We start from the raw sequence: 26217 nt of genomic DNA on the forward strand, positions 1-26217 counted from the left end.
ACAACAGCCACCAGCTCCCGGCTACAGCTGAGAGGTATGGGGCAGGAGCACCCACACCCATGGATGAACAGAATCAGATCCCAGGGAATGGCTGTCCCACAGGGTGCAATTCCAAACCGCATCCAGAGCGCCCTAGGCTCTCTCCAGGCAGTCCACCCTGCTTCCACCCAGAGAGGCTGCATAACTCAGGGCTGAGCAGCACCCACACTCTGGAATTAGGGGCCCCAGCCTGGGCCGTGGCGATTGGGTACCTCTGGGGATTTTTTTTCCTTCATCTGTGAAAGTAGAGCTAATAGTGCCTCATTTATGGATTCATGAGGACTAATTGAATTAACTCACTTCCAGAGCAGCAGACCAAATGGCCTGCTGGCCTTGGCCTTGGCCTGGTATAAGCTAGAGCACTGACTAGGGTAGGTCTGCTTTGGGGGACCTGGTTTTCTTCTAAGGGGAGAAGTTCATTCCCCACCCCACCATCACCACTCATGAGGGCCCCAAATGTCCCTCTGCCTCTCCTGAGTTTCTAGAAGGAAGGTCAGGAGGGATATGGGTGGAACGGAACCACCTTCCTTCACTTCCCTGGAAGGAAAGGATCAGACTCCCCACACAGAAGGGGGGCTACTGAGAGGTGGGGCTCTGTATCCTGTGCTAGGGAGGGGAGCACTTCTTTCCTTGTGGCCCCGTGCAAAGTCGGGGAGCTCCTTGCAATTTGCCAGAGGTTAGGTGCCCCCAGAACACAGGGGGTAGAGCACTCACATAGAATTTTGCTTCAGAAATAGGGTCTGCATCTGCAAGTGTGTAGTCCCTGCCTCTGTTAACATTGTTATTCTAGAAGCCAGTTACTTGGGCCTCTTGGAGAGCAGCACCTGAATTCTGAGGCAACACTTTCATGAACACGCTGGAGCACACCAACCCTGCTCCCTTTCCTTAAGGACCTGGGGACTGTCTCCCCCACCACACCCCGGCAGAGAAGGGAGCTCTCCTTATTTGAGGCGCCAGATGCCTCCACGGTCTCTGCGATCCACCTGAACTTGGGAGAAGGAAAGGCACTCGCTCCACCTCTCCTCCCTCATTGCCCACCCAGGGGCAACCAGGGGTCCCAAGCTTCATTCAGCTGGGAGTCCAGGGGGAGACAGCAGATTCCTGTGGTTTTAGTAGCGGATTCCACTGGACTGGGGGCTTTAAATTGGCCTAGGCCAAGGCCACGTGAGGGAGGCCATTCTCCTTCCTCCTGAATTCTTCTCATTCGCAACCCAACCAAAGCCGTGCCTGTCCCCTTCCCAGGCGCTGTCCCCAGGAGTTGGGAACAGAGCTGGACAGATGAGACGGGCAGGCCCCGGTATCTCTTTCCCAAGGAAGCCCCAAAGACTCAGGCAAAAGACACACACTTTATTTTTCCTTCCTTTAATCTCAAGCAAAAGAAACACGGGGGTTCAAAAATAAAAATTTATTTCCCCCCCTCCCAGGCCTTTCCCCCAGCTTGGCCACTGCAGTCACCCTTCCTCCCCAGCAGGGACAGGAAAAGGCGAGGGTGCAGACAGCTCCAGCTGGGGAGGGGGAAGGCGGGGGTGTGCCGAGCTCGGTGCTGATCTCTTTCCAAATATAAATACACGTGTCAACACTCCTGGAAAACCCTCCCCACCTACCACGCAAGGCTCTCCTCTCTCTGGCAGTGTTTGGAGAGGGGGTGGGGGAGGGGAGTGCCCGGCACCGGCTGGCTGGGGGTTACTGCATCCGCTGGCTATGTACCCCACGGGCCTCCTGCTGCTCATTGTAGAAGAGATGACACTCGGGGTCCCCCCGGATGGTAGGGGCTCCCTGGATCAGCTTCCCAGTGTTGGGGTTCACACACCAGCACTCCCCACGCTGCCCGTTCAGAGACATCTTGCACTGGGGAGAGAGAAGAGAAGGATGTGGAGGAATGGCCCTGAAGCCCGCAGCTCTCCTCCCCTTCACGCAGCCTGAGGTCTGCTGAGCAGCTCTGCAGGCTGGTGCTTCACAACCTTGACCGTGCACCAGGGACCTCGCTAACATGCAGACTCGCCTTCAGAAGGTCTGGAGCGGGGCTGAACTCCACTCCGTGCACAAGCTCCCACGTGACACCGGGACCCACCAAACATGCTCCAGTTAGCAAGGTGCTGGGGAGTGCCCCAAGCTGAAAAGACTCAGTCCCCACCCACAAGGAGGTCCTGTCCCGTGGGGTCACCAGCAGACCAGGGTTTAGTTACAGTATGAAGTGAAAAAACGCATGTAATGGTAGAAGTCAACACGAGTACAGGCCCTAGTGTGGGCCGTGCACTGTGGGAGCCATCTACACGCTGCTCATTCAGTTACTGGTTTTTAAGTGTGTGTGTGTGTGTGTGTGTGTGTGTGTGTGTGCGCGCGCGCGCGCGAGTAAGCTCTATGCCCAACGTGGAGCTCCAACGCCTGACCCTGAGAGCAAGAGCCGCACTCTCGTCCCACTGAGGCAGCCGGCGCCCCCTACCGTTCTTCTCTAGCATACACGTTCATTTAATCTGCAACCACATTGTAACTCAGGGACCATTACTCCACCACTTCACAGATGACCAGAAGGAAGTACAAATAGATTAAGTAACTTGACCAATGTCACACAGCTAGTAAGAGGCATAGCTAAGAAGCCATTCCTGTCCCAGGATCCCTGCTCTTATCCATAAACTAATCAATTACCATGGAAAATCCCTTCAGTTACCGGTAAGGGACAGGACACAGTCTGTTTTTCATTAGAAGAGATCACTATTTCTTTTCAGCCCCAAATACAGTAACCGTCACACATTTAGAGGGCGCGTGTACAAACAGCTTTGAACACTAGACTGGTATTTCAAGCGGCAAGATGCCTGCCTGGGCTGAGGGAGGTATGGACGTGAGCCCCATCCCCCGACCCCACCGCTGTGCAGGGGGAGGGTCAGTAGAGGCAATTAGTCAATGGTGTAAATCAGTGATTCCGGAAGTGTGATCCACGGGTCATCAGCCATTCCTGGGAGTTTAGTAGAAATGCAAACCCTTGGTTGCCACCCAGCCTTCTGGAATGGTCTGACCCAGGAATCACTGCCAGGCGATTCTAAGGCCCAATAAAAACGTTGAGAAGCATTAGTGGAACCTAACGTGGCTTCTCCCAGGCGCTCCACCCAATCCGGACACCAAGGGCTAATGGCAGGCAGCTGGGTAAGAAGAGGCAGCCTCTGGCAAGAGCAAGGCACAGCTGGGGTTCAGGGCCAAGGACATTCCCTCTCACCTGTTTGAGGTTATACAGGCCATGCTTGTCACAGTTGGGGATGTGTAAGGAGTAGAGGTGCTCCAGAGGACCCCGCTCATCTGGAAGGTGCATGGTGGAGATCCGCTCCAGGACCTGGTCCAACTCCTGCTGGCAGGGGGTCTGTGGGCACAGACAAGCACAGATGGGAAAAGAGGATTCTCAGAGTGAAACTGAGCTCATGGAACAATGGCCCTCAGAACCACCTCCTGCACAGGGAAGGGATGTTCCCACAGCCACAGAGCTGGTTGGTGGAACCAGCCAGGAACTACTGACAGCGATCTCACTAATATGTCATCGTGTCCATGCCAGCCTCTATGAAAGTCCCATGGATGGGTGTTTTCACCCGTCTTTCACTCTGTCAGTGGCTTTCAGGGGCCAAAATGGGATCTCCTTGGAAAAGCGATTTCAAATGGCTTTCTCTAGAGGACCTCTGCCCCGACCCCAAGGGCCAACTTCCATCCCTTCCCATTAACCCAACCGGGACCAAGACCCAAGACAAGAGAGCTCAGCTGGAGAGAGGAATGGGGGCAGCCGAGTGAGGGGAACACATCCCAGCAAGCTCAAGCAAGTTCAAGTCCATCTCTAGCATCCATTTCCTTGCCTATGCCCTGACGCCAAAAAGAAATGTGGAGGTTTCAGAAGGAGGGGACTTCAAGAAACCATATACCCAGTCTCTTTCACAACCGACAACTGAGGTCCCCGAAAGAGACACTGACCGGCCAGAAGTTCCCTAAATATGCTGGTGGGAGAACCAGAAAGGAAAGTGCTTTGTCTACAGGCAAATAGGACACGGATGTTACTAGGTGCCCTCCTCCACCGCGAGACCTCCCACCCCTCCAAGCACACCCAGCCCCTCTGACCCTGGCAGGCGGCGGCCGCAGCTTCTTGGGCTCATCCAGACCAAGGTGATGCTTGCCCCCCTTGCCCATCTGCCGGTGCTGCTCAGTGACCTTCTCCCGGAACACAGCCAGCTCCTTCATGCCCGACTTGAGGGGCTTCCGACTAGCACTGCCTCCACTGCCCAACAGGTTCACGGTCCCGTCCACATGGTTCTCAACCAGACCTCCTTCAGAGTGCTCGTCACCGTTGTCTGCAGAGAGAGGAAGGGAAGAACTCTAGGTGTCGTTTTCAGAATGGCAGGGCCCCCAGGGCCAGTGTGAACCCCTGAGGATGGAGATGACCAATAGCCACGCGATTGTTCTAAGCAATTTACATAGACTATCGATTTCAGTTTTGCGGCAACTCTTGGGGGGCATTACCCCAACTTTGACAGATGCGCAAGTCAAGGCACACAGGAACCGAGACTGAGCCCGCGAATCTGGCACTGGAACACAGGCCCACTGACTGAAGAAAACGCCTGGGAGGCCTCCTCGGTACTGCCTCCATCCGGAGCAGCACGGAAGGGCACGGAGGGGCACGGAAGGAGGAACGTGTTTGCAAGGCTCTCACCGTGGAATGGCATTAAGTCCTCCTGAAGCCATCACTCTCCCCTAGAGAGACCTCTGAGGCTCACCCACCAGAACCCCCAGGTTAAGGTCTTCATCATCTGTGGCCTAAAAGGGCACAGGTTGGGTCCATTTTCAAAACTAATGCCTGAGATCCCTGGCCAGGCCAGGGTGAGGTGAGGGAGTAAGAAGGGGGAAGAGCCACCACCAGAGCCCGCAGCGTCTGACACCCTGCTATCACTCATCTGCCCACCTGCCCCCTTCTCGTGTCCGCTGATGACTCAGGCCCATGGCCGCTCCAGCACTGCCCCCAGCGGCCCTGACCCGTTCCCGTGTCTGTCTCGGCATGCCACCACCAGCCACATTCCAGAGAGCCCGGGGAATAGGAACCGGCTCCACTCTGCACTTTCCCCTTACCGCGAAGCATGGAGCATCACCCGATGCTCGTTCAAAGGCACCTGTTAAGTCTCTTTCCACCTTCCTCAGCCACCAGCCCCTCAACTCCAGGGAGAGGCTCCTGCAGGGTGCACAGCTCAGGTGGAGGGGCCCTAAGAGCAGCCCCCAGCTACCACAGGCTCACGCTGGCTCTGTCGGTCCAGCCAGGGGAGGCCCAAGGAACAGAAGGGCATGGAAGAGTCGTAACCAGGGAGACAAGCTCTCACGAGCTCTAGGAGGGCTGGGACTCAACAGCCCCCTGTGGATACAGGAGGGCCAACCAGGTCTCAGACCCTGGGGCCTAAAGCCATCCCCCAGCAGGTGCCAACAAGACCTAGATGTGCGGAGGGAGTATTTCTAAACAAATTTTGCACGTTTTCTCTTCCCTTTTGTGTGCTTTCAAATACAGCCCCGATAACATAACTGAATGGCTCTTACAGTATTTCTACACAAGGGTTTCAGATGAGTCACTTAGGACCTGGTAGTCCCCTCCGAGTTTAGGCACAGGGTGGTGGGCTCAGATGCCCACTGTCCTGGACAGAGTTCCATGGGACAAAGAGCTGCCCTGAAAAGGGGGGCCGTGATGCCCACTCTGGGTTGTTGCAAGCTGTGGCGTTCACTCACTCCCTCCATGGCTAAGGAGTGGGGACAGTCTTGTGCTTCCTGGGGAACTGACACCTGCTTTCACAGAGCAAGCTCCAGAAGACTCTGGTGGAGTCTGGCCACCTGACCCCTGGGGCCCGTCCTCACCAGCTGTGGTGGCATTCCTTTAGAAGAAAGCCAGCACGTGACCTCCAGACTAGCGAGCCCCAGCTGATAGGGCATTCTGGAGTTAAATGCCAGCTCCCCGACTTTTTTTTTTTTTTTGAAGATTTTATTTATTTATTTAACAGAGAGTGAGAGATCACAAGTAGGCAGAGAGGCAGGCAGAGAGAGGGGGAAGCAGGCTCTCCGCAGAGCAGAGAGCCCAATAAAGGGCTCGATCCCAGGTCTGTGAGATCATGACCTGAGCTGAAGGCAGAGGCCTAACCCAATGAGCCACCCAGGCACCCCCAGCTCCCCAACTTTTTACTCCAGCTGTATTTGTCCTGCACATACAACCTCCCTATGCTTCCATCTTGTTACCTGAACTGTTAGATCATCACAGCCCCTACTTCACAGGACTGCTGAGAGTATGTTACAGGTAAAGCAGTTAAGATAAGGCCTGGAACACAGAAACTCTGTGTCCTGTTGGTGATAGTACTTTGATGATGAAGACAGCAACTGCCTCAGTTATCCATTATCTGCTCGCTCGGCAATGCAGAACCCAAGAACCAGGCAGCAGAGGAAGAGAACCCCTTGAGCATCAAAACAGCTGTCAGCACGTTGAAGCATCGGCAAGTTCAAGTGCTTTCCTCACAGGGCGCGGGGACACTCAGCACAGGAACACTGCTGGTTTGCAGGAGCATGGCTCCAGCGAGCCTGGTCTCTGGATGTCTGGTTTCTACGGCCACGGCAGAATAAAATCAACAAAATTAAAAGGAAAGAGAAGGAAGGCATGTGGACAGTGGCGAGAAGTATCGAATGGCAGGAAGATAAGAGGAGACTGAAAAAAAACAAACGTAAGAACTTTGGGCATGTTTAGTGCATCACAAACAGCTCCACACCCATGGATGATCCCGGAGGACTTCCATACTGTGTAGTTCAAAACAAGAGTTGTGTGGGTAATGACAAGGACCGTGGGACATTCAGAAAAGAGGGCGGGGGGTAACATGCCAAGCATTCCCCATTAAAAAAAGAAAAAAAAGATGTCTATCCAAAATTTTTAAACTTTAGAAAAATAAAAATTGAAATATTTATTTTTAATAAATTACTTTTTTAAAATATTTCATTTATTTATTTGACAGAGAGAGTTCACAAGTAGGCAGAAAGGGAGTGGGGAAGCAGGCTCCTTGCTGAGCAGGGAGCCCAATGCAGGGCTCGATTCCAGGACCCTGAGATCATGATCTGAGCTGAAGGCAGAGGTTTAACCCACTGAGCCACCAAGGAGCCCCAAAATTGAATTATTTAAATGAGTAGACACTCTGAAAATTCTCTCTAGAATGGCTATTTCCCCAGGGGTTCTGGGTAGCCCGGGTGTTACCATAGATAAACCAATCACAGGTCGAATCCTGTTCCAGAAGCCCAAGCACCACCTGCAGGCATAGCCTATTTGAAGCTATTTGCCACCAAGCTGGATGGGAGTTCTGTCCCCTCCGTATTCGATCAGACCCATCCACCCACCCCAAACTTTCGTCACACACCCTGTCTCCCGACCCCAGCACTGTGGACACTGGGACCAGAGGATTCTTCCCTGGCGAGCTGACCTTTGCACTGCAGGATGCCAAGCAGAATCCTGGGCCTCTACCCACCACAGGCCAGGAGCCCTCCTGAAGTTGGGACAACCAAAACTAATGGCCCCCGGGAGCTGAAAGTGCCTCCCACTGAAAAGCACCCTTCAGAAGTTAGGCTTTCTCCGGAGGCCTGGAAGTCCCCCAGCCCCGTGCTGAATGACCTCAGACCCCGCCTAAGGCAGATCCAAACTGCTATCTTCACCTCCCTCGGCTAAGACCCTCCACCACGGCTCCTCCCCCAGCACACTTCGAGAGTCCAGGAGTCCACCCTCTGGTTCCAGAGGACTTGAAGGTTCCTGTTCCCCCTTCCCTGAGCTCTCCTGGGGCTCAGACCACTGACAGGAGCCAAGGCAGCATCCGCTGGTAGAGTCCCAGAGGTCAGTCCGCCTCTAGCGCTCAGAACAAGGCATCTGAAAACAGGTAAGAGGAACAAGATGCACACGGGTAAAGAGGCATCAGGCCGGCAGGCTCCGGACAGAGCTGGCTTGTCATTAGGCACAGCGGGCCCAGAGCCCAAGGGCCCAGGGAAATGTGGGGGTCTATTTTAAAGTCAAAAGGAAAGGGGCGCCTGGATGGCTCATGGGTTAAAGCCTCTGCCTTCGGCTCGGGTCCTGCCTCTCTGCCTACTTGTGATCTCTGTCAAATAAATAAAATCTTTTAAAAATAAATAAATAAATGAAATCAAAAGGAAAAATATGCCTTTAGGTAAATTTTCTTTTAAGTCTTGATCTATGATACCAATACATGCACCATTCTAAGATACATTTACCAAATATGACTTAACATCTTTTCACAGAGGAGGACCGCAGATGCCCAGGCATCCGGGGCCGCAGTCCGAACGCAGCCCTGCACCAGGCCCCAGAAGGCAGGGGCCTACGGGGCCCGTCTGCTCCCAGGAGGGCAGAGTTGGCTTCCTATCCTGAGATGGCCCCGCCCTCTCTGAAGTAAAGGTCAGTTTGTCCGCCCTCACGCAGGCCACCTGGATTCCAGGCTAGGTTTCGTCCCATTCCATTATTGATCCCAACGCTGCCAACGCACATGCCATTAAGATGAAGAAATCCACGGATCTGGTTTGCTGACGCACATTCTGACGCTCCACACCTTGAAGTCCAAGCCCGGGGAAGGGCCTGAGGGCTGACTGGGTGGAGACCACACGAGCTTGCAGACCGAAGCAAGCTTTGGTTCCATGACTGGTCTATTTCCAGCCGACGCTCAAGAATTCAGGCTCCCAAGTCTCATAGCCCAACCGAATCCCAGGTCTCCACTTAGCTGTGCAGCCCCAGACATGTCACTTAAGCTCTCTGTGTTTCCACGGCTCATCTATAAATCACAGACCAACAGCACCCACTTCCAGTGGGCAGCCAGACTGCCGGCGACGCTGCCCGCAGACACAGTGCCGGGGAGCACGCGGAGCCAGCTCTCAACGGCTCCCCCCACACTGGGGCAAGTACCCACCCGGCACTGCCGGGGACATGGGCCTTATCCCATCATTACCCAGTGCTTTCCATACATTCTCTTCCAGGGGACAGGAGCGATCCGCAGGAAAACATTCCAAATGGAGAACTCCAATTAGAGATGGAATGTGCCCTCAGAACAAAAATACCAAGTTGCATTTTTTTTCCCCTGCCCAAGAGTGAGGTTCAGAATACTCTCTATTACACAACCACTGATGTATGCAGCTCCATGGGCTGCAGTGCAAAGGTCAGTCTAAGCAATGGTTCTTAGCAGTCCAAATCCCACAACTGGAGAAGGCTTCGGGCTTAGGGATAACCCACAGGGGCCTCCGGGGTCCCCAGAGATCTTCCCCTAAGGATTAACTGTTCTCTACTCCATAGCGCCCCAGGAAATGGTTCACCGCTGAAGCAGGGAGTTTGCCGACTATATATGGAAGGACTCCGACTATATATGGAAGGTCATGTTTTTCCGAAGACAAGTGGGGGAGACCACAGAGGGCCTGGAGCGTGAGAACTCCCCTCCTGCATCCTGCCATGCCCCTCAACCTCATGCACCTGGAGGTATGCTCCGCTGAGAAAAGCAAGGACAATCAGAGGCAAGCAACGAGCAAACCCGAGGCCCAGAAGGACTACCACCTGGTCTAGAGGAGCTACACACTACCGCTATGCCATCAACATAGTGCCTGGGGTCCCCGACATTGTCCTCTGGCTCTGCCTAACTAGGTGGACCGGTCTCTCCCTCCAGGAGAAAGAGCTTTGCACCTTCATTCTGCGTTCCGGACTACGCATTAATACCCTGGCAAAGCCTTTTTTTCCTTGACGTGATCTTGTTGGATCGTAGCACTGACGACCTGACCCAATGCATGAAAACCCTTGTGTTGGACGAGTCCCACTCTCATGAAACCACATTTTCTCCTCATGCGATGCTCTGACCTCCACGCTCCAATTCCTGATCTATAGAAAACCTCAAAGCCCTCTTAGGAAAATAGGCCCCTGAAATCCAAACGCAACCCCGTACTCCTTCTTGCTTAGAGTGTGATTGAGGCTTTGTCCTTACACAGGCCTGGCGAGAAAAGAGAACTTTTCCCCGGAACATGCCACATCTTCCAACAAACGACTATGCCTCCCTGCTTTCTTCTTGTCTTTATTCTTAAGAAAACCTAGGCATTTCTTACCTTCTCCTTTAGCCTACCTCCTCTCTGGAAATCTAAGAGCTGGGGGTCCCCCAGAGAAGATAAACTCTGACTCCAAATCTGTCCTTCCCTCCCGTGGCTTCGCCTCCTTCCGCAGGTAACGGCACTGCAGGCCCTGCGAGAATGGATTCTGAGCAATGGGCCAGGGGAAGGCTGGCCGCTTTCCCGGTTCCACTCTTGCTGGACACAGAACTCACGTGGCTTCTGCTTTGTTGGTTTCTTCCCAAATGCACTTAATCTTGACACATGTTGGGCAAAAGAATTAATACTAACTCCCATCTTCTCATTAACATCCATGACAATGGACAATTCATTAACAAAGTCGAATGGGCAGAGAACTCCAGGAGTCAAGAGGACTTCCCGCTTTGCCGCTTCTGTTTCACCCATGATGTTGGCCAAACCCTCTAACCTTCCTGAGCTCCCCCTTCTCCAGTGTGAAAAACGTGTATAAGAATCCTACTCCAGTGAAGGCTGCGACTTATCATTACCATTTGCCCATTTGCCCGGGGTGGGCAAAATCAAGTTCCAGAAGAAATGTGCAGACAGGTGATCGATTTCTTAAATGGGTAAATGGAAGATTCACGTACCAGGCAAGGGTGGGGAAGATCCGATCTGTCGGATGGCCATGCACACTGGAGAAAAACGAGTTACCAGAAAGTTCTGCAATACTATCTCTCTGCATATTCCTTCTAAAGCCTGATTTTGTTGATCGTATGAATTCTGTATGTCGCTCAACATCACAGTTCTCTGGCATCTGATGGAAGTCCTTGGGCAAGCGTGGATTCACCTAAATAACTTTACCTTTACAGAATTTGTGGGAAGGAAGGCGAGAGAGGGAGGGAGGAGGGGCGGGAGGGGGATGGGAGGGAGGGAAAGGCGCGCATAACGACCACGCAGGCATAGGGGAGACAGGGCTCATCGGTAAAGTCACCAACATGCAGGGGAACCAGCTGTCTTGAAAAGAATGTAAAGCCAGTGCCTTCAGATGGCTGACTGTGGCCCCCATGTGCAGTAACACAGGCCCCCGAGGCTGGGGTGGAGAATTCAATCCCCGCTGGAAGGCAGGCAGAAGGTAACCATGGATGGGGAAGAAAGGGGAGCTGCTTTGGCATCTTTCAGCTGAGGTCCTTGGTCTCTCTGGGTAAGTGGCCTCGTTTATGTGTCTCCCTCCCTCCTTTCTTCTAAGGGTCAGAGGCAGCCAGCCACCCTGGTGCTCATAGGGGAATTCTGAAGAGAGTGTATGTACATGGACATCCACTGTGGTGGAGGCTAGCACCCGTGGCACATTCCAGCTTCAGGAATGACGCTCTCCCTGTCAGCCCATCTAGCCCCTGCTGGCGCCCAGCTTCCTTCCAAACTCCCTTCCCATTCTCTCCCAGCCTTGGAGGCCCTGCTCCCTACACCCGGCACCCCTGTGTGGTGTCAGCAAAGTCTCCCAGATGCCACCACACTGGGCGAGAAACCCTCCGGGCGACAGACCAGGAGCTCCTAGGCACGGCTATGACACAAAAGGAACTCCCTTTGGGGAGGAAATAGCTACAAGCAGCCTCTTCAGTCCTTCCTGATCCCCCGTCATCCAGGCTGTATCCCTCAGGGGCAGGCACTGGTCACCTCACCTGTGGCTCATCATCCTACCCTCGGAACTACCACGGGCTATTGGAGAAGATGCACGAAAGCAGGACATCGAGCCCACTGCCGGCCAAGCCACCCTAAACTCTTTCTGGATTCTCTTTGAATACCAGCTCTTCAGTTCAAAACTTTGGCTAACTTGCTCTAGCCAAGCAGGAAGAGAAGCACTGGCCTAAAAGCCAGTGGGGGGGGGGGGGGAGTGGCAGGTGGCGGGGAGGTGGCAGTGTGCAAGGTTCTGATCCCAATGCTAGCACCATGCCCCGGATAGTGAGTGATGCCCATCAGGGGTTTAAGATGTGTAGGCTTCAATATATGGGGGCACCTGGCTGGGGTAGTTGGTAAAACACATGACTCTTGATCTCCAGGGCATGATTCGAGCCCCACGTTGGATGTAGAGATTACGTATTTAAAAAAAAAAAGAGCTCAACCTGCTCATCCATAAATTCAGTGAGTTCGATTAGCGGAACTGCGCCCTGTCTTGCCTGTTGATCAGAAATCATCCCAAGAGCTTGCTACGAATGGTCCTGGACTCCAGCCCCCTGGGGTTCACGGCAAGCCTGAGCAAAGGTTAAGGGCTCTGTACTTTTAACAACTCCCTCCAAACTCTGGCATTTCCAAGACCCCATTCCTCTGCATTTCTCGCTCTCCTGCCTCAGTTCGCTGAAGAACTTCTTGGTGACGGGAGAACGATGCCAGTTCTTTTCAAGGGACAGGACTTCATGGGAAGACCGTCTCATAAGCTCTTTCCATCCACAGGCTCATAGGTTCATAAACAGACGCGTATACATGCATGGATGCAACAGGGGCCCTTCTTGGCCAGGCATCATGGAGATTTCTAGAGCATGCCCTCACGGCACCATCTCCTCTCGGGCTCCACCGAGTTAGCAGGAAGAGCCCGGCCTCTACAGAGCTTCCCTGCCTGTGCGCTCTCTAAAGGGCTGCTTTATAAACACCAGGGTCATTCCTGGAATCACAAAGACCTGGGGAGGGTCAGCGCTGAGGCACACCGTTTGAGAAAACAAAAACAGGCTCAAATTCAGCCAAGGTCCCCTGGGACTCCGTGAGCCAGGCTGTCCTTGAAGAGCCAGAGAAATTGAAAGCAAGATGGCAAACAGCCCTATCAGCTTTCACCCTTTCCACGGGTCCCAAACATGTCTCCTCTGGCTCAACTAAAGCCGTCCAAGAACCCGGCAAGGTAACCCCGCCACAGAAACCCCAAGGGGGTAGAGAGTGTGCTCCGGTGCAAAGCTGGGATAGGGGATACGGGAACAGGAAGGAGGTGCCTGACCCAGCAACTCTACATCTCCCCGACACGTACACAAGAACATGCATTACAGCATTACCTGTAGGGGCAAACCCAAGCCAGCAGCCTTCCAGTAGGTGAACAGAGAAGGAAATTCAGTAGGGTAAATACAATGGAGTAATACACAGCAGTTGACCAGAATGGCTCGGACCTGTGATCACTCCTCTGATCTATCCACCTAACAGACCTCTAAACCTAACGCTGACACAGAGAAAAAGTTGCAGAACGAGTCCTTTTTGCACACGTAACTTATTTTCAGAGAACTCTAGATGTTGGGCATCTATTAGCAAATCTGTTTTGCCAAGGAACAGAAACAGGAAGGAATGCATGCTGGTGGCTGCCTCTAGGGACAAGGGACAGCAACAAGAGGCTGGTGGGGAAAGCCATCGGGAAATATTTTTTTAAGCAGACATGAAGCTGGGACACGGGGGTGGCTCAGTCGGTTAAACAGATGTGAAGCCAACAGGACAAAATGTCCTCCACTCCCAGTTCTGGGTGGCAAACTGGTGTTACTGCATGATTCCTATTACTTCTTCTCTGCATTTTTACCATTTTTTAAAAGATTCTATTTTTAAGCAATCCGTAATCTCTATAGTCAACGTGGGGCTCGAACCCACAACCCCGAGATCAAGAACTACACACCACTGAGCCAGCAGGTGCCCTACAACCATTTTCTTTAACAAGTCATTTCCCTCATCACATTCATTCCTCCCTCTCCTTGTCAAGCAGGGGTATCCGTGAACTTGGGGTGCCTCTGAAAGCCCACTGGGTGCAAGAGGGCCGAACATGAGTGACCTGGCCAACTTCACTGGCACTCACAGGCCACCACAGTGTCACCAGGGTCACCTGCCTACCAGAGACTGACCATGGGCTCTTGGCCAGGTCTCTGTGGGATGAAGAACTGAGAAATGAATCAGAGGAAAGACCCAAAAAGAATGGAAGACAGTCACAGAGTCCAGGAGAGGAGGACAAAGGAATCAAGATAGTGCAGACCTGAGAAGGGAAAGCCAAGGGCACAAGGGCATCCCAGTGGAGCCCACAGGGCACCGGGGACACCCACAGGTGTGGCGTGGTGCAGGTGCCCACAGGCCAGTCATGCCCGGAGGAAGGGAGACAGCTGTTCCAGTTCCCTGAGGCCCAGAGAGTAAGAGCCTTAACTGAATCAGAACGATCCAGGGTAGAAGCCACTCAAGACTTTCACGGTAATTACTAAAACAGGTAGCACACACGGCAGATGGGGAAAAAACTGCAGACTTGCAGGCTTGCTCTGGTAGAGTTTAGGAGGAACCTTTCAAGGAAGAAGGGCAATATGGCTTCCAAGTGTCCAAAGGCCCCTGGACTGAGACTATGAAGGGCCATCCCTGGGCAAAGCACTCTTTTATTTGACTCAGCTTCTCTCACAACTCCCTACCCAGAGCACACTGGCAAAAAGCCTGGGTCCCTGCTTTCCCTTCCTCCTCCAAAGGATGGAGCTTCTTGAAGATGCAAATATGGACTTCGCGCCCATAGCGCTTTAAAGAAAAGTATGAAAAAATGAAAGGAGGGCCGGAAGGACATTTGGTGTGCTCGATTCACTTTTCTGGAAGACAAGATGGTGCCTTCTAAGTTGAAAGGAGAGACCCGTCAAACCCAATTCTCTCTCTCCTGTGACTCAACTCACCAGAAAGGGTTCTCACTATTTCACCTGGAGAACTTCCCAAAAGCCTTGGTTGAAAAGGCTAAAAGCTGCCCCTTCACTTGCATTCGATTTATAAAGAGCTCTACTGACTTTTAGTTCCTTCATGGTTAATATTCAACTTTTTAAAATGCTTCTCTTGGGGCCTACAGCTGGCTCGGTCAGTAAAACTACACGATTCTTTATCTTGGAGTCGTGAGTCTGAGCTCCACGTTGGGTCCGGAGATTACTTAAAAGAACACAATTAAATCTTTAAAAAAAAAAAAAGTTTCAAATAAAATGAAATGCTTCTCTGGCTCCGCTGGTGCCGAGTCGCGTGTCAAACGCATCTTCACATTCTCGCACGCGGCACACGGCATGCGCTCCCTCCATGTGTAACCCTCAGGATCAGGACAGCTGGCTCCCTCAACACCACCCCACCCTTCTCTGGCCTAGGGTCCTGTGTTCTATTTAATTCTCACTTTTCCAGCCTCTCCCTCACCATCCAGGACCCCCAGCAGCAAGACTGGTCAAGTGTTTTGAAAAGGGGAAAAAAAAAAAAAGGGATCAGCAAGTGAAGTAAAGAGGTAAGAGAAAAGACGCGTCCCTCTCCCAGGACCCACATTCAAACAAGCGTTCCCACACTCCGTTCGGAGGATATGACCCCACAGACCAGCTCCCGGAGTGATCAAGACTGGGTCCTACCCACCCGTCTCCTCCTACCCTCGCCTTCCGCCCGCCTCCTCTCCAGCCCCGTGAAGGCTGTTCCCAGGGACTGCGGGCCTGACAAACTGAACCCGGGGGGCGCAAACAGAAACTAAAAACCTGTAAAGATGTCCAGGATTGCCTGCCCACACTCTCAAAACCAGCACAAGAAGCGTCCTGAATATAAATTAAGTGTCTTTAAATAGGTCACCGTGCTTTTCTTTTTCCTCAACGAAAAGTTCACTAATTGTGTCTGATAAAATAGGTTGTCACATCTGGGGTCCTCCCTGGTTCTGCTCTCTGGGCAGACAGGCAGCAACGGGAACCGGGGACAACCCGCAGAGCTTTGAGGGAGACTCCCCGACTCTGGGGCGTAAACGGGCCACACTCTCAACCACTGGCAGAACCGTAATGAGTGGCCGTGGCACCAAAGGCCATGACCACCCACTGGAAAACCCTCCACCACTAACCCCATTCTGGGCTTTACAAAGCCAAGGGCAGCCATCCAGGGAAGCCACACCCCACGGAAGAAGCCATTCCTCTGAACCGGATCCCTCCGTCCCTGCTCTTAATACACTTGGCAAATCAGAAAATACAGAAAAACAGTCCCTCTCCTCCTGTTCCGTGGGCTGCGATTAGGCGAAGAAGGAAGGAGAACCTGCAGGACATCGATTATCGCAGTTTCTGGGCTAAGAGCTTTGTGGACAGAACTGCATTTTATCATTCGGCAATCACACGAGGTTGATAGTTTCTTATCCCCTCTCACCTTGACAAAAAAAAAAAAAAAAAAAAAATACACAAAGCCAGAGTGTTTGAGGCCAGCTGCCCAAAGTCACGTCATCACTGGCAAAGCCAACACCAAATCCAGGTTGTTCGGCTCCAGGGCTCTTCGGGGAACCAGGCTGGCGTCTGGTCATTGGCGTCACTGGCAGCTTTTAACCCCCAGGGCTTTATTCCTTCTGTTTGATCACCTTCGTCCCCTCCTCATCTAGGGATCTTGTCTTGCCTGTCCCTGGAAAGCCCTTCTGATCTCCCACACCCATCCTAGCTGGGCTCCCTTTCCTCCCGGCCAGCCACACCTCCTGCCGCTGTTGCTATAGAAACGACCCAGCCTTATCAGGTGGTTTCGAGACAAGGGCCCCCAGGGGACTGCCATTTTCATTTTATCTTGGCCTCGGGCACTTTCTCGTTGACAGGCAACTTGGCACCTCCATCCAAAAGTCAAGGCGACAGACCTGAAAGAAACTTCCTGGGGAGCTGCGCAAAGGAACGGTTTTGCGAAGTTATCCCTTAAGGTCCACCTCCCAGGGAAAATGAGCTTTTCCGAGCAGCGTGCAGCAATATATATATGATTCGCTGCTGCTTTGCAGGCGTTGAGTCTGCGGGACTGAGGCCCTGGGAGAAGCATCTGGTGACCAGATCCACTCCGGTCTGCGCCTGCACTGGAACTGGAATGCAGCCTTGATTTCTTCATCTGTCAAGTGGGGAGAATCCTGAGGCTAAAACAAGAGCTGGAAAAAAAAACAAAGCCAAACCAAAAAAAACTCTACGAACACTTTCGTCAAAGTGGATGATGTCTGGAAGAAAGTGATTTTAATTACCATTATTTTGTCCTTTACCCCTTGGGGCAGACCCTTGGCTCACTGCACCCCACAATCCAGACCCCTCCTGCTAGAAGGTCCCACCTCCTTGAATCCTTTCAAGGGTTCAACATGCTAAGCCTCCCCACGTCCCACCTCCCCAACTTGCTGAGGCCTTCCTAGGTTCTGAGGCCCTCCCTCCCTGGCTTCCTGGCTTCCTGCCTCCCAGCACTCAGCTCCTTGAAGGAAACACAGGCTGACACACCTATACCCATTCACTAATTAGGAACCCCAGGCTCTCCTCTGCTCAGGCCAACTGAAGGGGGGGCCCATGGGCCAATTCTCCAGCCCCACAGCTGGAGGCCAGCCAGCCCCTGCCCCTTCTCCCCAATCTCCACTCCTGCCCTGCCTCCCAACAGCCAGGAAGAGCTGTGGGGCTGGCAGCCAGAAGGGGCCCCACAGGCTGCCAAGTGCCCCCTCCCCCCACTAAAAAAAAGGTTGTGGGGGGAAACAATTCCTGACTACAGCCGACTCTGTATTTCTTTCCGGAGAAGCCGGCTTTCTGAGCAAGGTCTCCCTCTGCGCCCTGACTGACACCCAGGAGCTGAGCCAGAGCACATCTTCCCTGGCTATGTTAAAGGACAGGAGTGGCCCAGGAGGAAGGGCATAGGGGGATGGTCTATTTTCCAGGAGGGGAAAAAAAAATCCATAGCCAGTACACTCTACTCACTGTGGAGATGGGGGTGGGCTGCAGTTACCCTGGAACCTGAAAGCCCACAAGCTTCTCTGGACTGACTATCCCATCTGTAAAGTGGGCTTCTCCTCTCGGCACCTCCCTCCTCACGGTCATGAAGGCCCTCCAAGGGGGCCTTCTCACCTCAAACCACTTGTTTGACGTCAAATCCATTTATACTGTATTTAAAGTACAGTTTCCTTACCCTTTCTACAAGGGAAAGGAACTTTCCACCTCAGATTTCCAGTGGCAAGGGCTGTGTTTTGTCCCAACTGTCCTGGGTTTCACTACAAGCCTCTGCTGACCCCTGAAGATTCAAGCAGCCCCCTTCTCTGCTTCCTGGGGCCTCCCTCCCACCAGAGGCTCCAGAGCACAGCCGCCACTATCATTATGCCCAGAAAGGCGGTCACTCAGAGGGCTTTCTGGGACCACGAATGGAATCAGACACTGGGAATAATCTCAGAGCCCAGAAAACACTCTCCCCAACAACCCCCCGCCACCCTGCACTCCTGTGGAGAGCCCATCAAACCTTTTCGAAATGAGAGGCTGCTCCCCAACTCAGAGCGAGGTCCACTCTGCAGACAGCGTAGTAAGGACACGTCACTTTTTGGACAGAATGCCCAATGTCTTTGCCAGGATCACGTTCAACTTTCTGGCACCCAAGGCTCAGGCAAGAGAGACGTGAGAGCCCATTTTCCTGGAGCAGGAACCTGGCACCCCAGGGCCTTCCCTGCCTTGGACAACTCCCCGGCCGTGCAGCCCGGCCCATGCTGTAGGTACTCAGTGTGCTAAGACCAGCTGGCTCCCACCTGACCCTATTGTTCTGAAGCTAGGTCTACAGCAGGGCGCCTGTAGGGGGCTGTCCCCGGAGGAAAGAGCTTCCCACCCCTGAACGGGGGCCTCAGGGATCCTCTGGTCCTCCAAAAACCTCAGACAGCTAGGTCCTCACGGCTGGCTGGCCGGGTGAAGGCAGAACCCAGCCCTGTCACCAGCTTAGAGCAGCAAGCCCGCACAAGTACCCAGGGTCCCAACCCTGGGGCCACTTCTGTCCCTGCAGTCCCTTCACTCCCAACTGAGGGATTAAAGGGTGAAGCTCCCAGATGAAGAACAGTCAGCCTCAGACATCGGGGTACGAGCCCTAAGGAGCACTGCCTAATTCATCCCTAAAAAAATGGAAGCCTTCTCACCTCAAACCACTTGTTTGACGTCAAATCCATTTATACTGTATTTAAAGTACAGTTTCCTTACCCTTTCTACAAACAGCTCAACTACAGTCTGTGAAAGTAGGCCAGAGGAATGGATATTTCCATTTTATACGTAAAGAGATGAAAAAAAAAAAAAGAAGTGCTTAGTTTTGTCTGTATTATCTAGCTTTCCACATACACACATCCACACACACACACACACACACACACACGCGTGCAGGTGCCCCCCTACAGAGTTGCTGCTGTCGATATTTGATTTACAGATAAGGAAGACGGAGGCTGGGGGAGAACCTGCCTTGGCGAGCATGTGGTTGGAAACGGGGCTTTGAGCTGAAGCAACTTCACACCTCGATGAGGCCACGAAGCACGACCCTCAAAATTCCGGGGATACACGCGGCCAGCCCGACACAGCCCACGTGGCCTTCGTTTCGAAGGCCAGCTCGCTGGGCGTCAGGGAGGAGACACGGTCGGCTGCCGTCAAGGCAGCCAGCGTGCGTGAGCACCGACTGCAGGCCGGACGCTCGCCGACACCACAGCTGTCCTCATGCGCACCCCGCTGAAGAGACGCAATCGTCCCCGTTCCACCCACAGGTAAACTGGTATTCGAGGAAGGCCCACACGCGTCAGCACTCGGGTTCTCGAACTCAGGCTGCAATGGAACCCGGTCCCCATGATGGCACAAGCAGGGCGGCCACCCCCCACCTCTGCTCACCCCACCCTGGGACCCTTTTGTCTCTCCCAACTGCAGCACACTGGTCACCTCCCTCTCTGTGAAGTCCCCAGGCCTTGGGCCTCCCGGTGGAGTTGAGGGAATGCAAACAGGCAGATCTGGCCCATGCATGGCAGATGTCCAGGAACAAACTTTCGGGCTGACGGGGTCAAAGACTTTTGTTGCCTACAGCCCCCCCTTCCCTTGCTTGACCACGGGGGCGGAGGGGAACAGAAGGAAGGTCAGCAGCCTCTCAGCTCGTGACTCACCTGCTCAGCCGTCCCCTAACTGAGCTTCAGAGTCCAAAGCTGCAACATGGAGGTAAAACGCCTCCCTCTCTCCCTCACAGGGATCTTGGAAGACAGGAGACAAAGCAGGCTAGGAAGCCAGTTCATGATAGGAGGAAGACAGATGGGAAGGCGACCGAACCCCTGGCAGCTGCCTGCCAATCTCAGCAAAAAGCTGGCCAGAGACAGCAAGGAGTAGAGAGGCCTAGAACATCTGCCAAGCAGAACACCAGCTCCCCTGGTGACTTAAAAGCTTAACCTTGCTCCTCTCTGCCTTGGTTGCAGGGAGAGCAACCCTAGCACAAACCCCCTTGGGGAGGTGACCCCTGCCCCCCCCACCCCCACCCCACAAAGCCCAGCCCCATGTTCCTCTGCCAACCACCCTCCTCATCCCAGAATTAGACTTGTTTCCAGCATTCCAATCCCCACCACCTACGGGGTCTCCACCTACCTGGAGTCCTGTGGAAGGCTGGGGTACATCTCTCTTCTGTGCCATTTCTCAAGCCTTACCCGCTTGAACCCGCTGTTCAAGACCCAGCCATAGTGGGAGAGGCCGAGGGGGCCAGGGGAGAGGGGGTTAGAAAAGCAGCATCGATTAAGCAGGGAAGGAAAGGGGGACTGGGAACACTAAGAACGGACAGACTGAAATGAAATGCTGTCCCTGGTGATGAGGCTCTTCAAAAATAGTAATAACCGAGCCCTTTGTCGTCGTTGTTGTTGCTGGTACCGTGTTGTAGCATGTGAGCGGGGTCAACAACAAAACCAAATGTGGGCAGAGCCTACATATTTTCTGCTCCTCCTTCATTCCCTTCAGAAGACCCTGCTGTGCCCCCAGCCCCCCACCAGGAACTGTCGTCCTATTTTGCATTTCACTGGAACCAAGAATTTTTGGAACTTCCTTATATCAAAATTTAGCAACTGTGCATCCAGTTTTCTACAGCAGAGAACAGCTAATGTGAGACCCGACAAGAAGCTAACCTGATTAATGGGCTCCAGTACAGGGATTCTCTCCAAGGAGGTCCTCAAGATGCAGGACAAAGGGAACCAAATAGGCTCCTGCTCCCAAGGCCCGCAGGCGTCTTTCTAAGACTAACTTCTACATAGTCCCCTAACCCAAAGGAAGGATTTGCCCGAAAATTTCAGTTTAAAGCTCCGTGCTAAGGTAAGCAAAATCTTAGAACTGTCTAAGCTTCCCTCTTCCCTCTGCCTGCCAGGAAACTCAATAGTTCAACTTGACCAAGAACCACTGCAAAGACAGACCTCTGCGGTGGTCGTGAACACATAGATTCCTCTTTCCCCTGGACACCACCACCTATGCTAATTCAGAGACTCCTCAGCCCTATTTTTACAAGATCCTATGACCTGGTTACAGAGGATTTGGTTTCCTCGAAGCTTCTTCAAATACCTTGTCAGGGGAATGGATGAGATCGTTATTACCACACAAAGGGAACCATCAAGGTGAACAATGCGGACAGAGTGGAAGGTGAGTAAGGAGATTGCAGGCAAAAAACCCTTGATTCCATGACTTCCTCGGATTCCAGCCCTCAGAGGAGCACAAGGGACGGAGGAGGCAAGGGACGGAGGAGGCAGCCAGCCCACCACTGCTTGCCTCCTCGCCCGCCCGGTTGGGACTTGGGGAGCCACACCCTCCAGACCAGACCTCCCTCCAAGGCCAGAGTGTACACAGCCACATCCCACTAGGTCAGGTGGCCCAGGAACCACCGGTCTCAGTCCCCCTCCCGCCACCTCAACTCCCCCACCTCCTCCTCCCAACGCGTCCTGGTGACTCAGGCAGAGCAGCTTAGCGGGGCAAGTGCTGGGTGTTCTGTCCAGAAGGGGGGAGGGTGGCGGAAGGTAGTGGTGTTAGCAATCAGTGACAGTGGGTCCCACTCATTCCCCAAGTCTATTTTACGACTTTGAACTCAGTATGCAAATTTATGCAAGACAAGATGCAAAGCAGCGCTTGGAGCCAGAAGTCCCATTGCTTTTCTCCCCTTTCTTGAAGCTGCACTGAACCACTGTAAATCAGCGCTAGCCTCTGCCCCCCTTTCTGGTCCCCCAGCAACTGCAGATGCAAAGGCTCCTCAGACCCGCCCGCCCGCCCGCCTGCCTGCCCTAGGACTTTGAATGACTGCACATTTCTATAGCACGTTTATATGTGCAGACGGCCAGACGGCCACTGGGGCGGCTCCGCCCCTCGGCATAATCCCAGGCATTGTACACGGCAGGGAAGGAGGCAGGGAGATGCGGAGGGAGCCAGTCCACCCCGCCAACCCTGAATTCTGAAAGGGTGCCCACTTCCTCCTCTTACCCCGACATTTCTAGGCACTCCTGCCCACTCCATCAGCAAACACACCCACACACTGTTAAGATCCAGACCTCAACAGATCTCAGGGGGCCCCCCACTCCCATTTTTCTTCCAGGCTCACTCACCTATTCCAACCCCTAGTCTGACATGCTGAGTTTCTCTGAACCAACCAGTCCCGACCCATCACCCCCAAGGGATGGAGGCTCAGCACCCGCAGATGTGCCCCACCCCCCACCCCCTGCATCCCAGCCGTCCCCAGGAAGTCAGCGACACAGCCCCTGAGTCCTGGGAACAAAGACAAAAGAGCTAACAGCAAAGCCGGAACTGCTGGGGTTTGCTGCCTCAAAATAAGAGGGTATGTTTAAAATTCTCAAAAGCAACCTGCTCAAAGAGGAATGCAGTCTGGGATGGGAGAGAGCTCGTTCTTCAGAGAGGGGAGAAAAGGGGACGGGTGATGGAGGGGGGAGGAGGCAGCCTTCAGGGCTACGGTCTCTTCTGGGCCACATTCTGTGCACCGTGACACCCAACCCGGACCCCAGGGCTCTATGGGCAGTGCCATGCCCCTGCCCAAGACCCTCTCTGGGACAGAAGCCTCGAAACTTGCCCCTCTCTTTCCTGCACCCCTGCCAGCCCAGGTTTCACCCTGCAGTGCCCCCTCTTGCCCAGTCCTCAAGCCTCAGCACCCTGCTTTGGAACACTTCTTTCCAGGGTGCCCACCCAGCTTCCACATCTAGCTCCTACCTCCAACCCCCCCCCCCATGCCCCCTCTTTCCAGTCTGGAGCACAAGAGAAATATGCGGAAGGCGTCTGTCTGGGCACTGGGAGGAGAGAGCTGAGGAGGCAGCTGGGGCTAGCTGGCGGAAAGGAGTCCCATAACCAGGCAGAAAATCCAGAGTGACATTCTTCCCATGAACTCACCCCATTGTCCCTGGGCTCCCCTGACAACTCCCCCCTTCGGGCTCTAGGGAGGAGTGAATGGGGAGAATCTCCCGCATCTGTTCTGAAGCTTGGAAGCAGGAGAGCTGCCAGTGGAAAGGAGGAAGGGTGAAAAAAGTACAACGTTTAGGGAGGACCTGTGCCACGCACTTAAGGATTAAGACGATCACAATCCAAAGGAGTCTGTGAACTTGGAGGCCTTTGAAAAGTTCACCCTGCTGAGGAAGATGTTTAGTTTGTCAGAGTTCAGCTCAAAAAGCACAGTACCTCCCTGGTGGGAAGCTGGGGGGGGGGGTGGCAGGCAGGAGCGAGGGGGCCACGGAGGAGGAACACAGGGCCAAGTCTTTTCCTTTTATTATGACTTTCTAAGAGAAGCAGGAGGGAAGGGTTAATTTGGAGGCCAGGGGGGGAGGGAAGCAAGCAGAGGGAGAAGAAAGGGACTCGGGGTTTCTGCTACCTCCTCTGAGGAAACCCCAACTTGCTCTGCACTCAAGGTCAACATGTGCCAGAGAAATAGAAGAAAGATTTCAACTCTTACCCCCAATTCCATTCCCAAGGAGAACAGGGAAAAAACAATAGCTGGGGAGAGGAAAGGTGGGGCGGCCTGACGGTCCTGGGGGGCGGAGAGGGGGTACATGACTATGACCACATAAGCTTACAAGCAAGCAAAATTGTTTTCACTTATCCCTTTTCTTCCTTTCTTCCTTTTTTTTTTTTTTTTTTTAAGCTTGAGGAACTTGGTCAGACTCGCTTGCTTTTTAAAACAACAGCAGCAGGCAGTGGACACATTTCCCAACTGTCTCCAAGAAGAAAAAAAAATAATTACAGTCTCCTCCAGACCACTGGGGCAGAAGGCTTTTGTAATTTTTAAAAACAAAAACCAAAACAAAAGTGAGATTCTGACTGCCTGGTCGTGTCCCTCAAAATCGTTTTGGGGGTAATGAGGATCCCTTACAAAGACTCCCAGGGCCCCCCTTCCACCGCACAGGGACGATCTCCCCGGATCAGGACGGGGGTAACACCTCCCCGCGGTCAGAGCAGCCCGGTCCAGCGCCCGGGCATCGTCTTGCCTTCTGCCCTGGGGCCCAGATGCTCCAGTGAGTAGCACTGCTGCCCCCGCCCCGGGTCTGCAGCCGGCGACCCGGCTTAAGTTACACTGACTCAACTGCTGGGCAGTCTCCGAAATGCCCCTCTCTTATTGTTCCTCCCAACAGAGAAGCACGAGCCTTCTTCGTTCTCCCCGGGACAAGAGCAGCGCTCGTCTGCGTTTCTCTCCTAAGCAACCCACCCTACGGAGTACCAAGTCCTTTCTTTCCACCTCACCATCCCAAACGGAAGGGTCCCTCGACGAACTGCCGCCCTTCTCCTAGCGCCCCGCTCTCATCAGACGTCCCCCAAGTCACCGGCACCCGCCAGCCTCCGCCCCCCAGCAGTGTCCTCCACCCGGACCTTTCCAGGAAACCTTCGGTCGGCGACCACCGACTCAAACTGTGCCCCAGCTAAGCTTCAAGTTCGTACTCCTCCAGGTCTGGCCAACACCCTCCTCCCCAGTATATCCCCCCTTCCAAAATATAAGTCGAGGTACGTCCACCCGGGGAAGACCACGGTAACAGGGATGCCTCTCCTCTGCCCACTTATCCCGACCAAACCGGTAAGCAGCCAGAGCTCTCCCGCACGCTGTTAACTCCAGCTTCCCTCCCCGGGCCTGACTTTCGGGTCCCCCTCCCAAGCAGTCGCCCACAACCGGTCGAGGACTCCGCTGTTCCTCCACTAAAGCGGTCGCGGAGCTCCCGTCGCACGCCGCTTCCGCACGGAACGGCCCCCGGCCCGCGCTCCGCTGCCCTCTAAGTTTCTCCGAACTAGTTGTCCCAGTGCGTTACCTGCAACCTGCTCGGGGCTGGCGCCGTACTCGGCGTCGCGGCGCTTTTCACAAGTGCCCTCGCCCAGGACCAGCGCCTGCAGGGGCAGCTCGGAGCCCGGGTGGGGATAGCAGCGCAGCCCCTGGGCGCAGCGCGGGGTGTAGACGCCGCACGCCTCGCCCTCCAGCCGCGCGCACACGGAGCAGCAGCCGCAGCCGGGTTCGCGGACCAGCTCCTTGCAGGGCGCGCGGGCGTCTCCGGCCACCCCGGACGCGGCAGCCGCGGCGGCGGGCGGCGCGGCCGGAGGGGGCCCGCAGGCGGCCAAACGCTCGGGCGTGCAGGGCGGGCAGCGGAACAGCACCTCGCCGCGCACCCCGCTGCCGCCGCCGGCGCCAAGGAGCAGCGGCAGCAGCAGCAGCGAGGGTGCCAGGAGCAGCGGCAGCGCGGGGCCGCCCAGTCTCGGCAGCATGTTGGCGGTGGTGAGCGCGACGGCGGAGAGCGAGCGGGCAGGTGGCACGGCCCTGCGAGCGCGGGAGCCGCCTCCTCCACTTCTTCCTCCTCCCCGGCAGCCGCAGCCGGGTCCTAAAGGGCCCTGCTTCTCCCCGCCCCCTGCCTTCTCCCCTCCCCCTTTTGGAGACCACCCCCTTCCCCCGACACTCCCGCGCGCCGGCCTGTGAGTGCGCGCACGCCCGCACGCCCACCCTCCCCCGCCGCGCTTCTGGGCTCTGTGGGTCCCTTGCACCATCACCACCCCGCCGCCCCGCTGAACCTCCGTCCCTCCACACCCATCTTACCCCGGGCTCCCTGACTCCCGGGGAATGCGAGTAACTTGGGGCTTGGGTAGCATCCGCGCAGGAGTGGAGAAAAGTGGGTGCTTTTGTCTCCTGTTTTCAGTTCAGTTCAGAAGGTCTTAGTTTGCGTGCTTCCCATGCTGCCGGCACTGGGCTAAGTGCTGGGGCAATGCAAAGGACATAAGACGGAGTCTTGGCCTTCAGGTAGATTTCAGTGCGCTCCCACCATCTCCCTCCATCCTCAGGGTTCCACTCAGTGCCGACGCGTTGCTTGGGGAAATGCCTCTGGTCATCAGTGAGTTAGTCGGAAGAAGCAGGTTCCCATCCACTAGACCAGCCTAGCCTGAA

The 26217-nt window shown here is 54.4% G+C and overlaps 1 protein-coding gene across 1 annotated transcript; it reads right to left on the reverse strand.

Moving 5' to 3' along the window:
• Window positions 1-1385: 1385 nt before the first annotated feature.
• Window positions 1386-25661, reverse strand: IGFBP2 (insulin like growth factor binding protein 2). The gene is made up of 4 exons (XM_082689077.1): window positions 25100-25661; window positions 4132-4361; window positions 3251-3391; window positions 1386-1887 (listed from the first exon to the last, which is right to left on the reverse strand). The coding sequence occupies exons 1-4, from the start codon at window positions 25545-25547 to the stop codon at window positions 1723-1725; spliced, it is 984 nt and encodes a 327-aa protein (XP_082545203.1). The 5' UTR covers window positions 25548-25661; the 3' UTR covers window positions 1386-1722.
• Window positions 25662-26217: the final 556 nt, after the last annotated feature.

The sequence above is a fragment of the Mustela nivalis genome (assembly GCF_964662115.1).
Source record: "Mustela nivalis genome assembly, chromosome: 11".
NCBI classification, from domain to species: domain Eukaryota; kingdom Metazoa; phylum Chordata; class Mammalia; order Carnivora; family Mustelidae; genus Mustela; species Mustela nivalis.

Bases quoted from the DNA above. Each gene is read 5' to 3' on its own strand.
- IGFBP2 (XM_082689077.1), bottom strand. From the start codon at position 25,547: ATGCTGCCGAGACTGGGCGGCCCCGCGCTGCCGCTGCTCCTGGCACCC. The intron at 4,362-25,099 runs GTAACGCACTGG...CTCTCTCTGCAG, and splicing joins CAGCCCCGAGCAGGTTGCAG to ACAACGGTGACGAGCACTCT. The intron at 1,888-3,250 runs GTGAGAGGGAAT...CTCTCTCCCCAG, and splicing joins GCCTGTATAACCTCAAACAG to TGCAAGATGTCTCTGAACGG.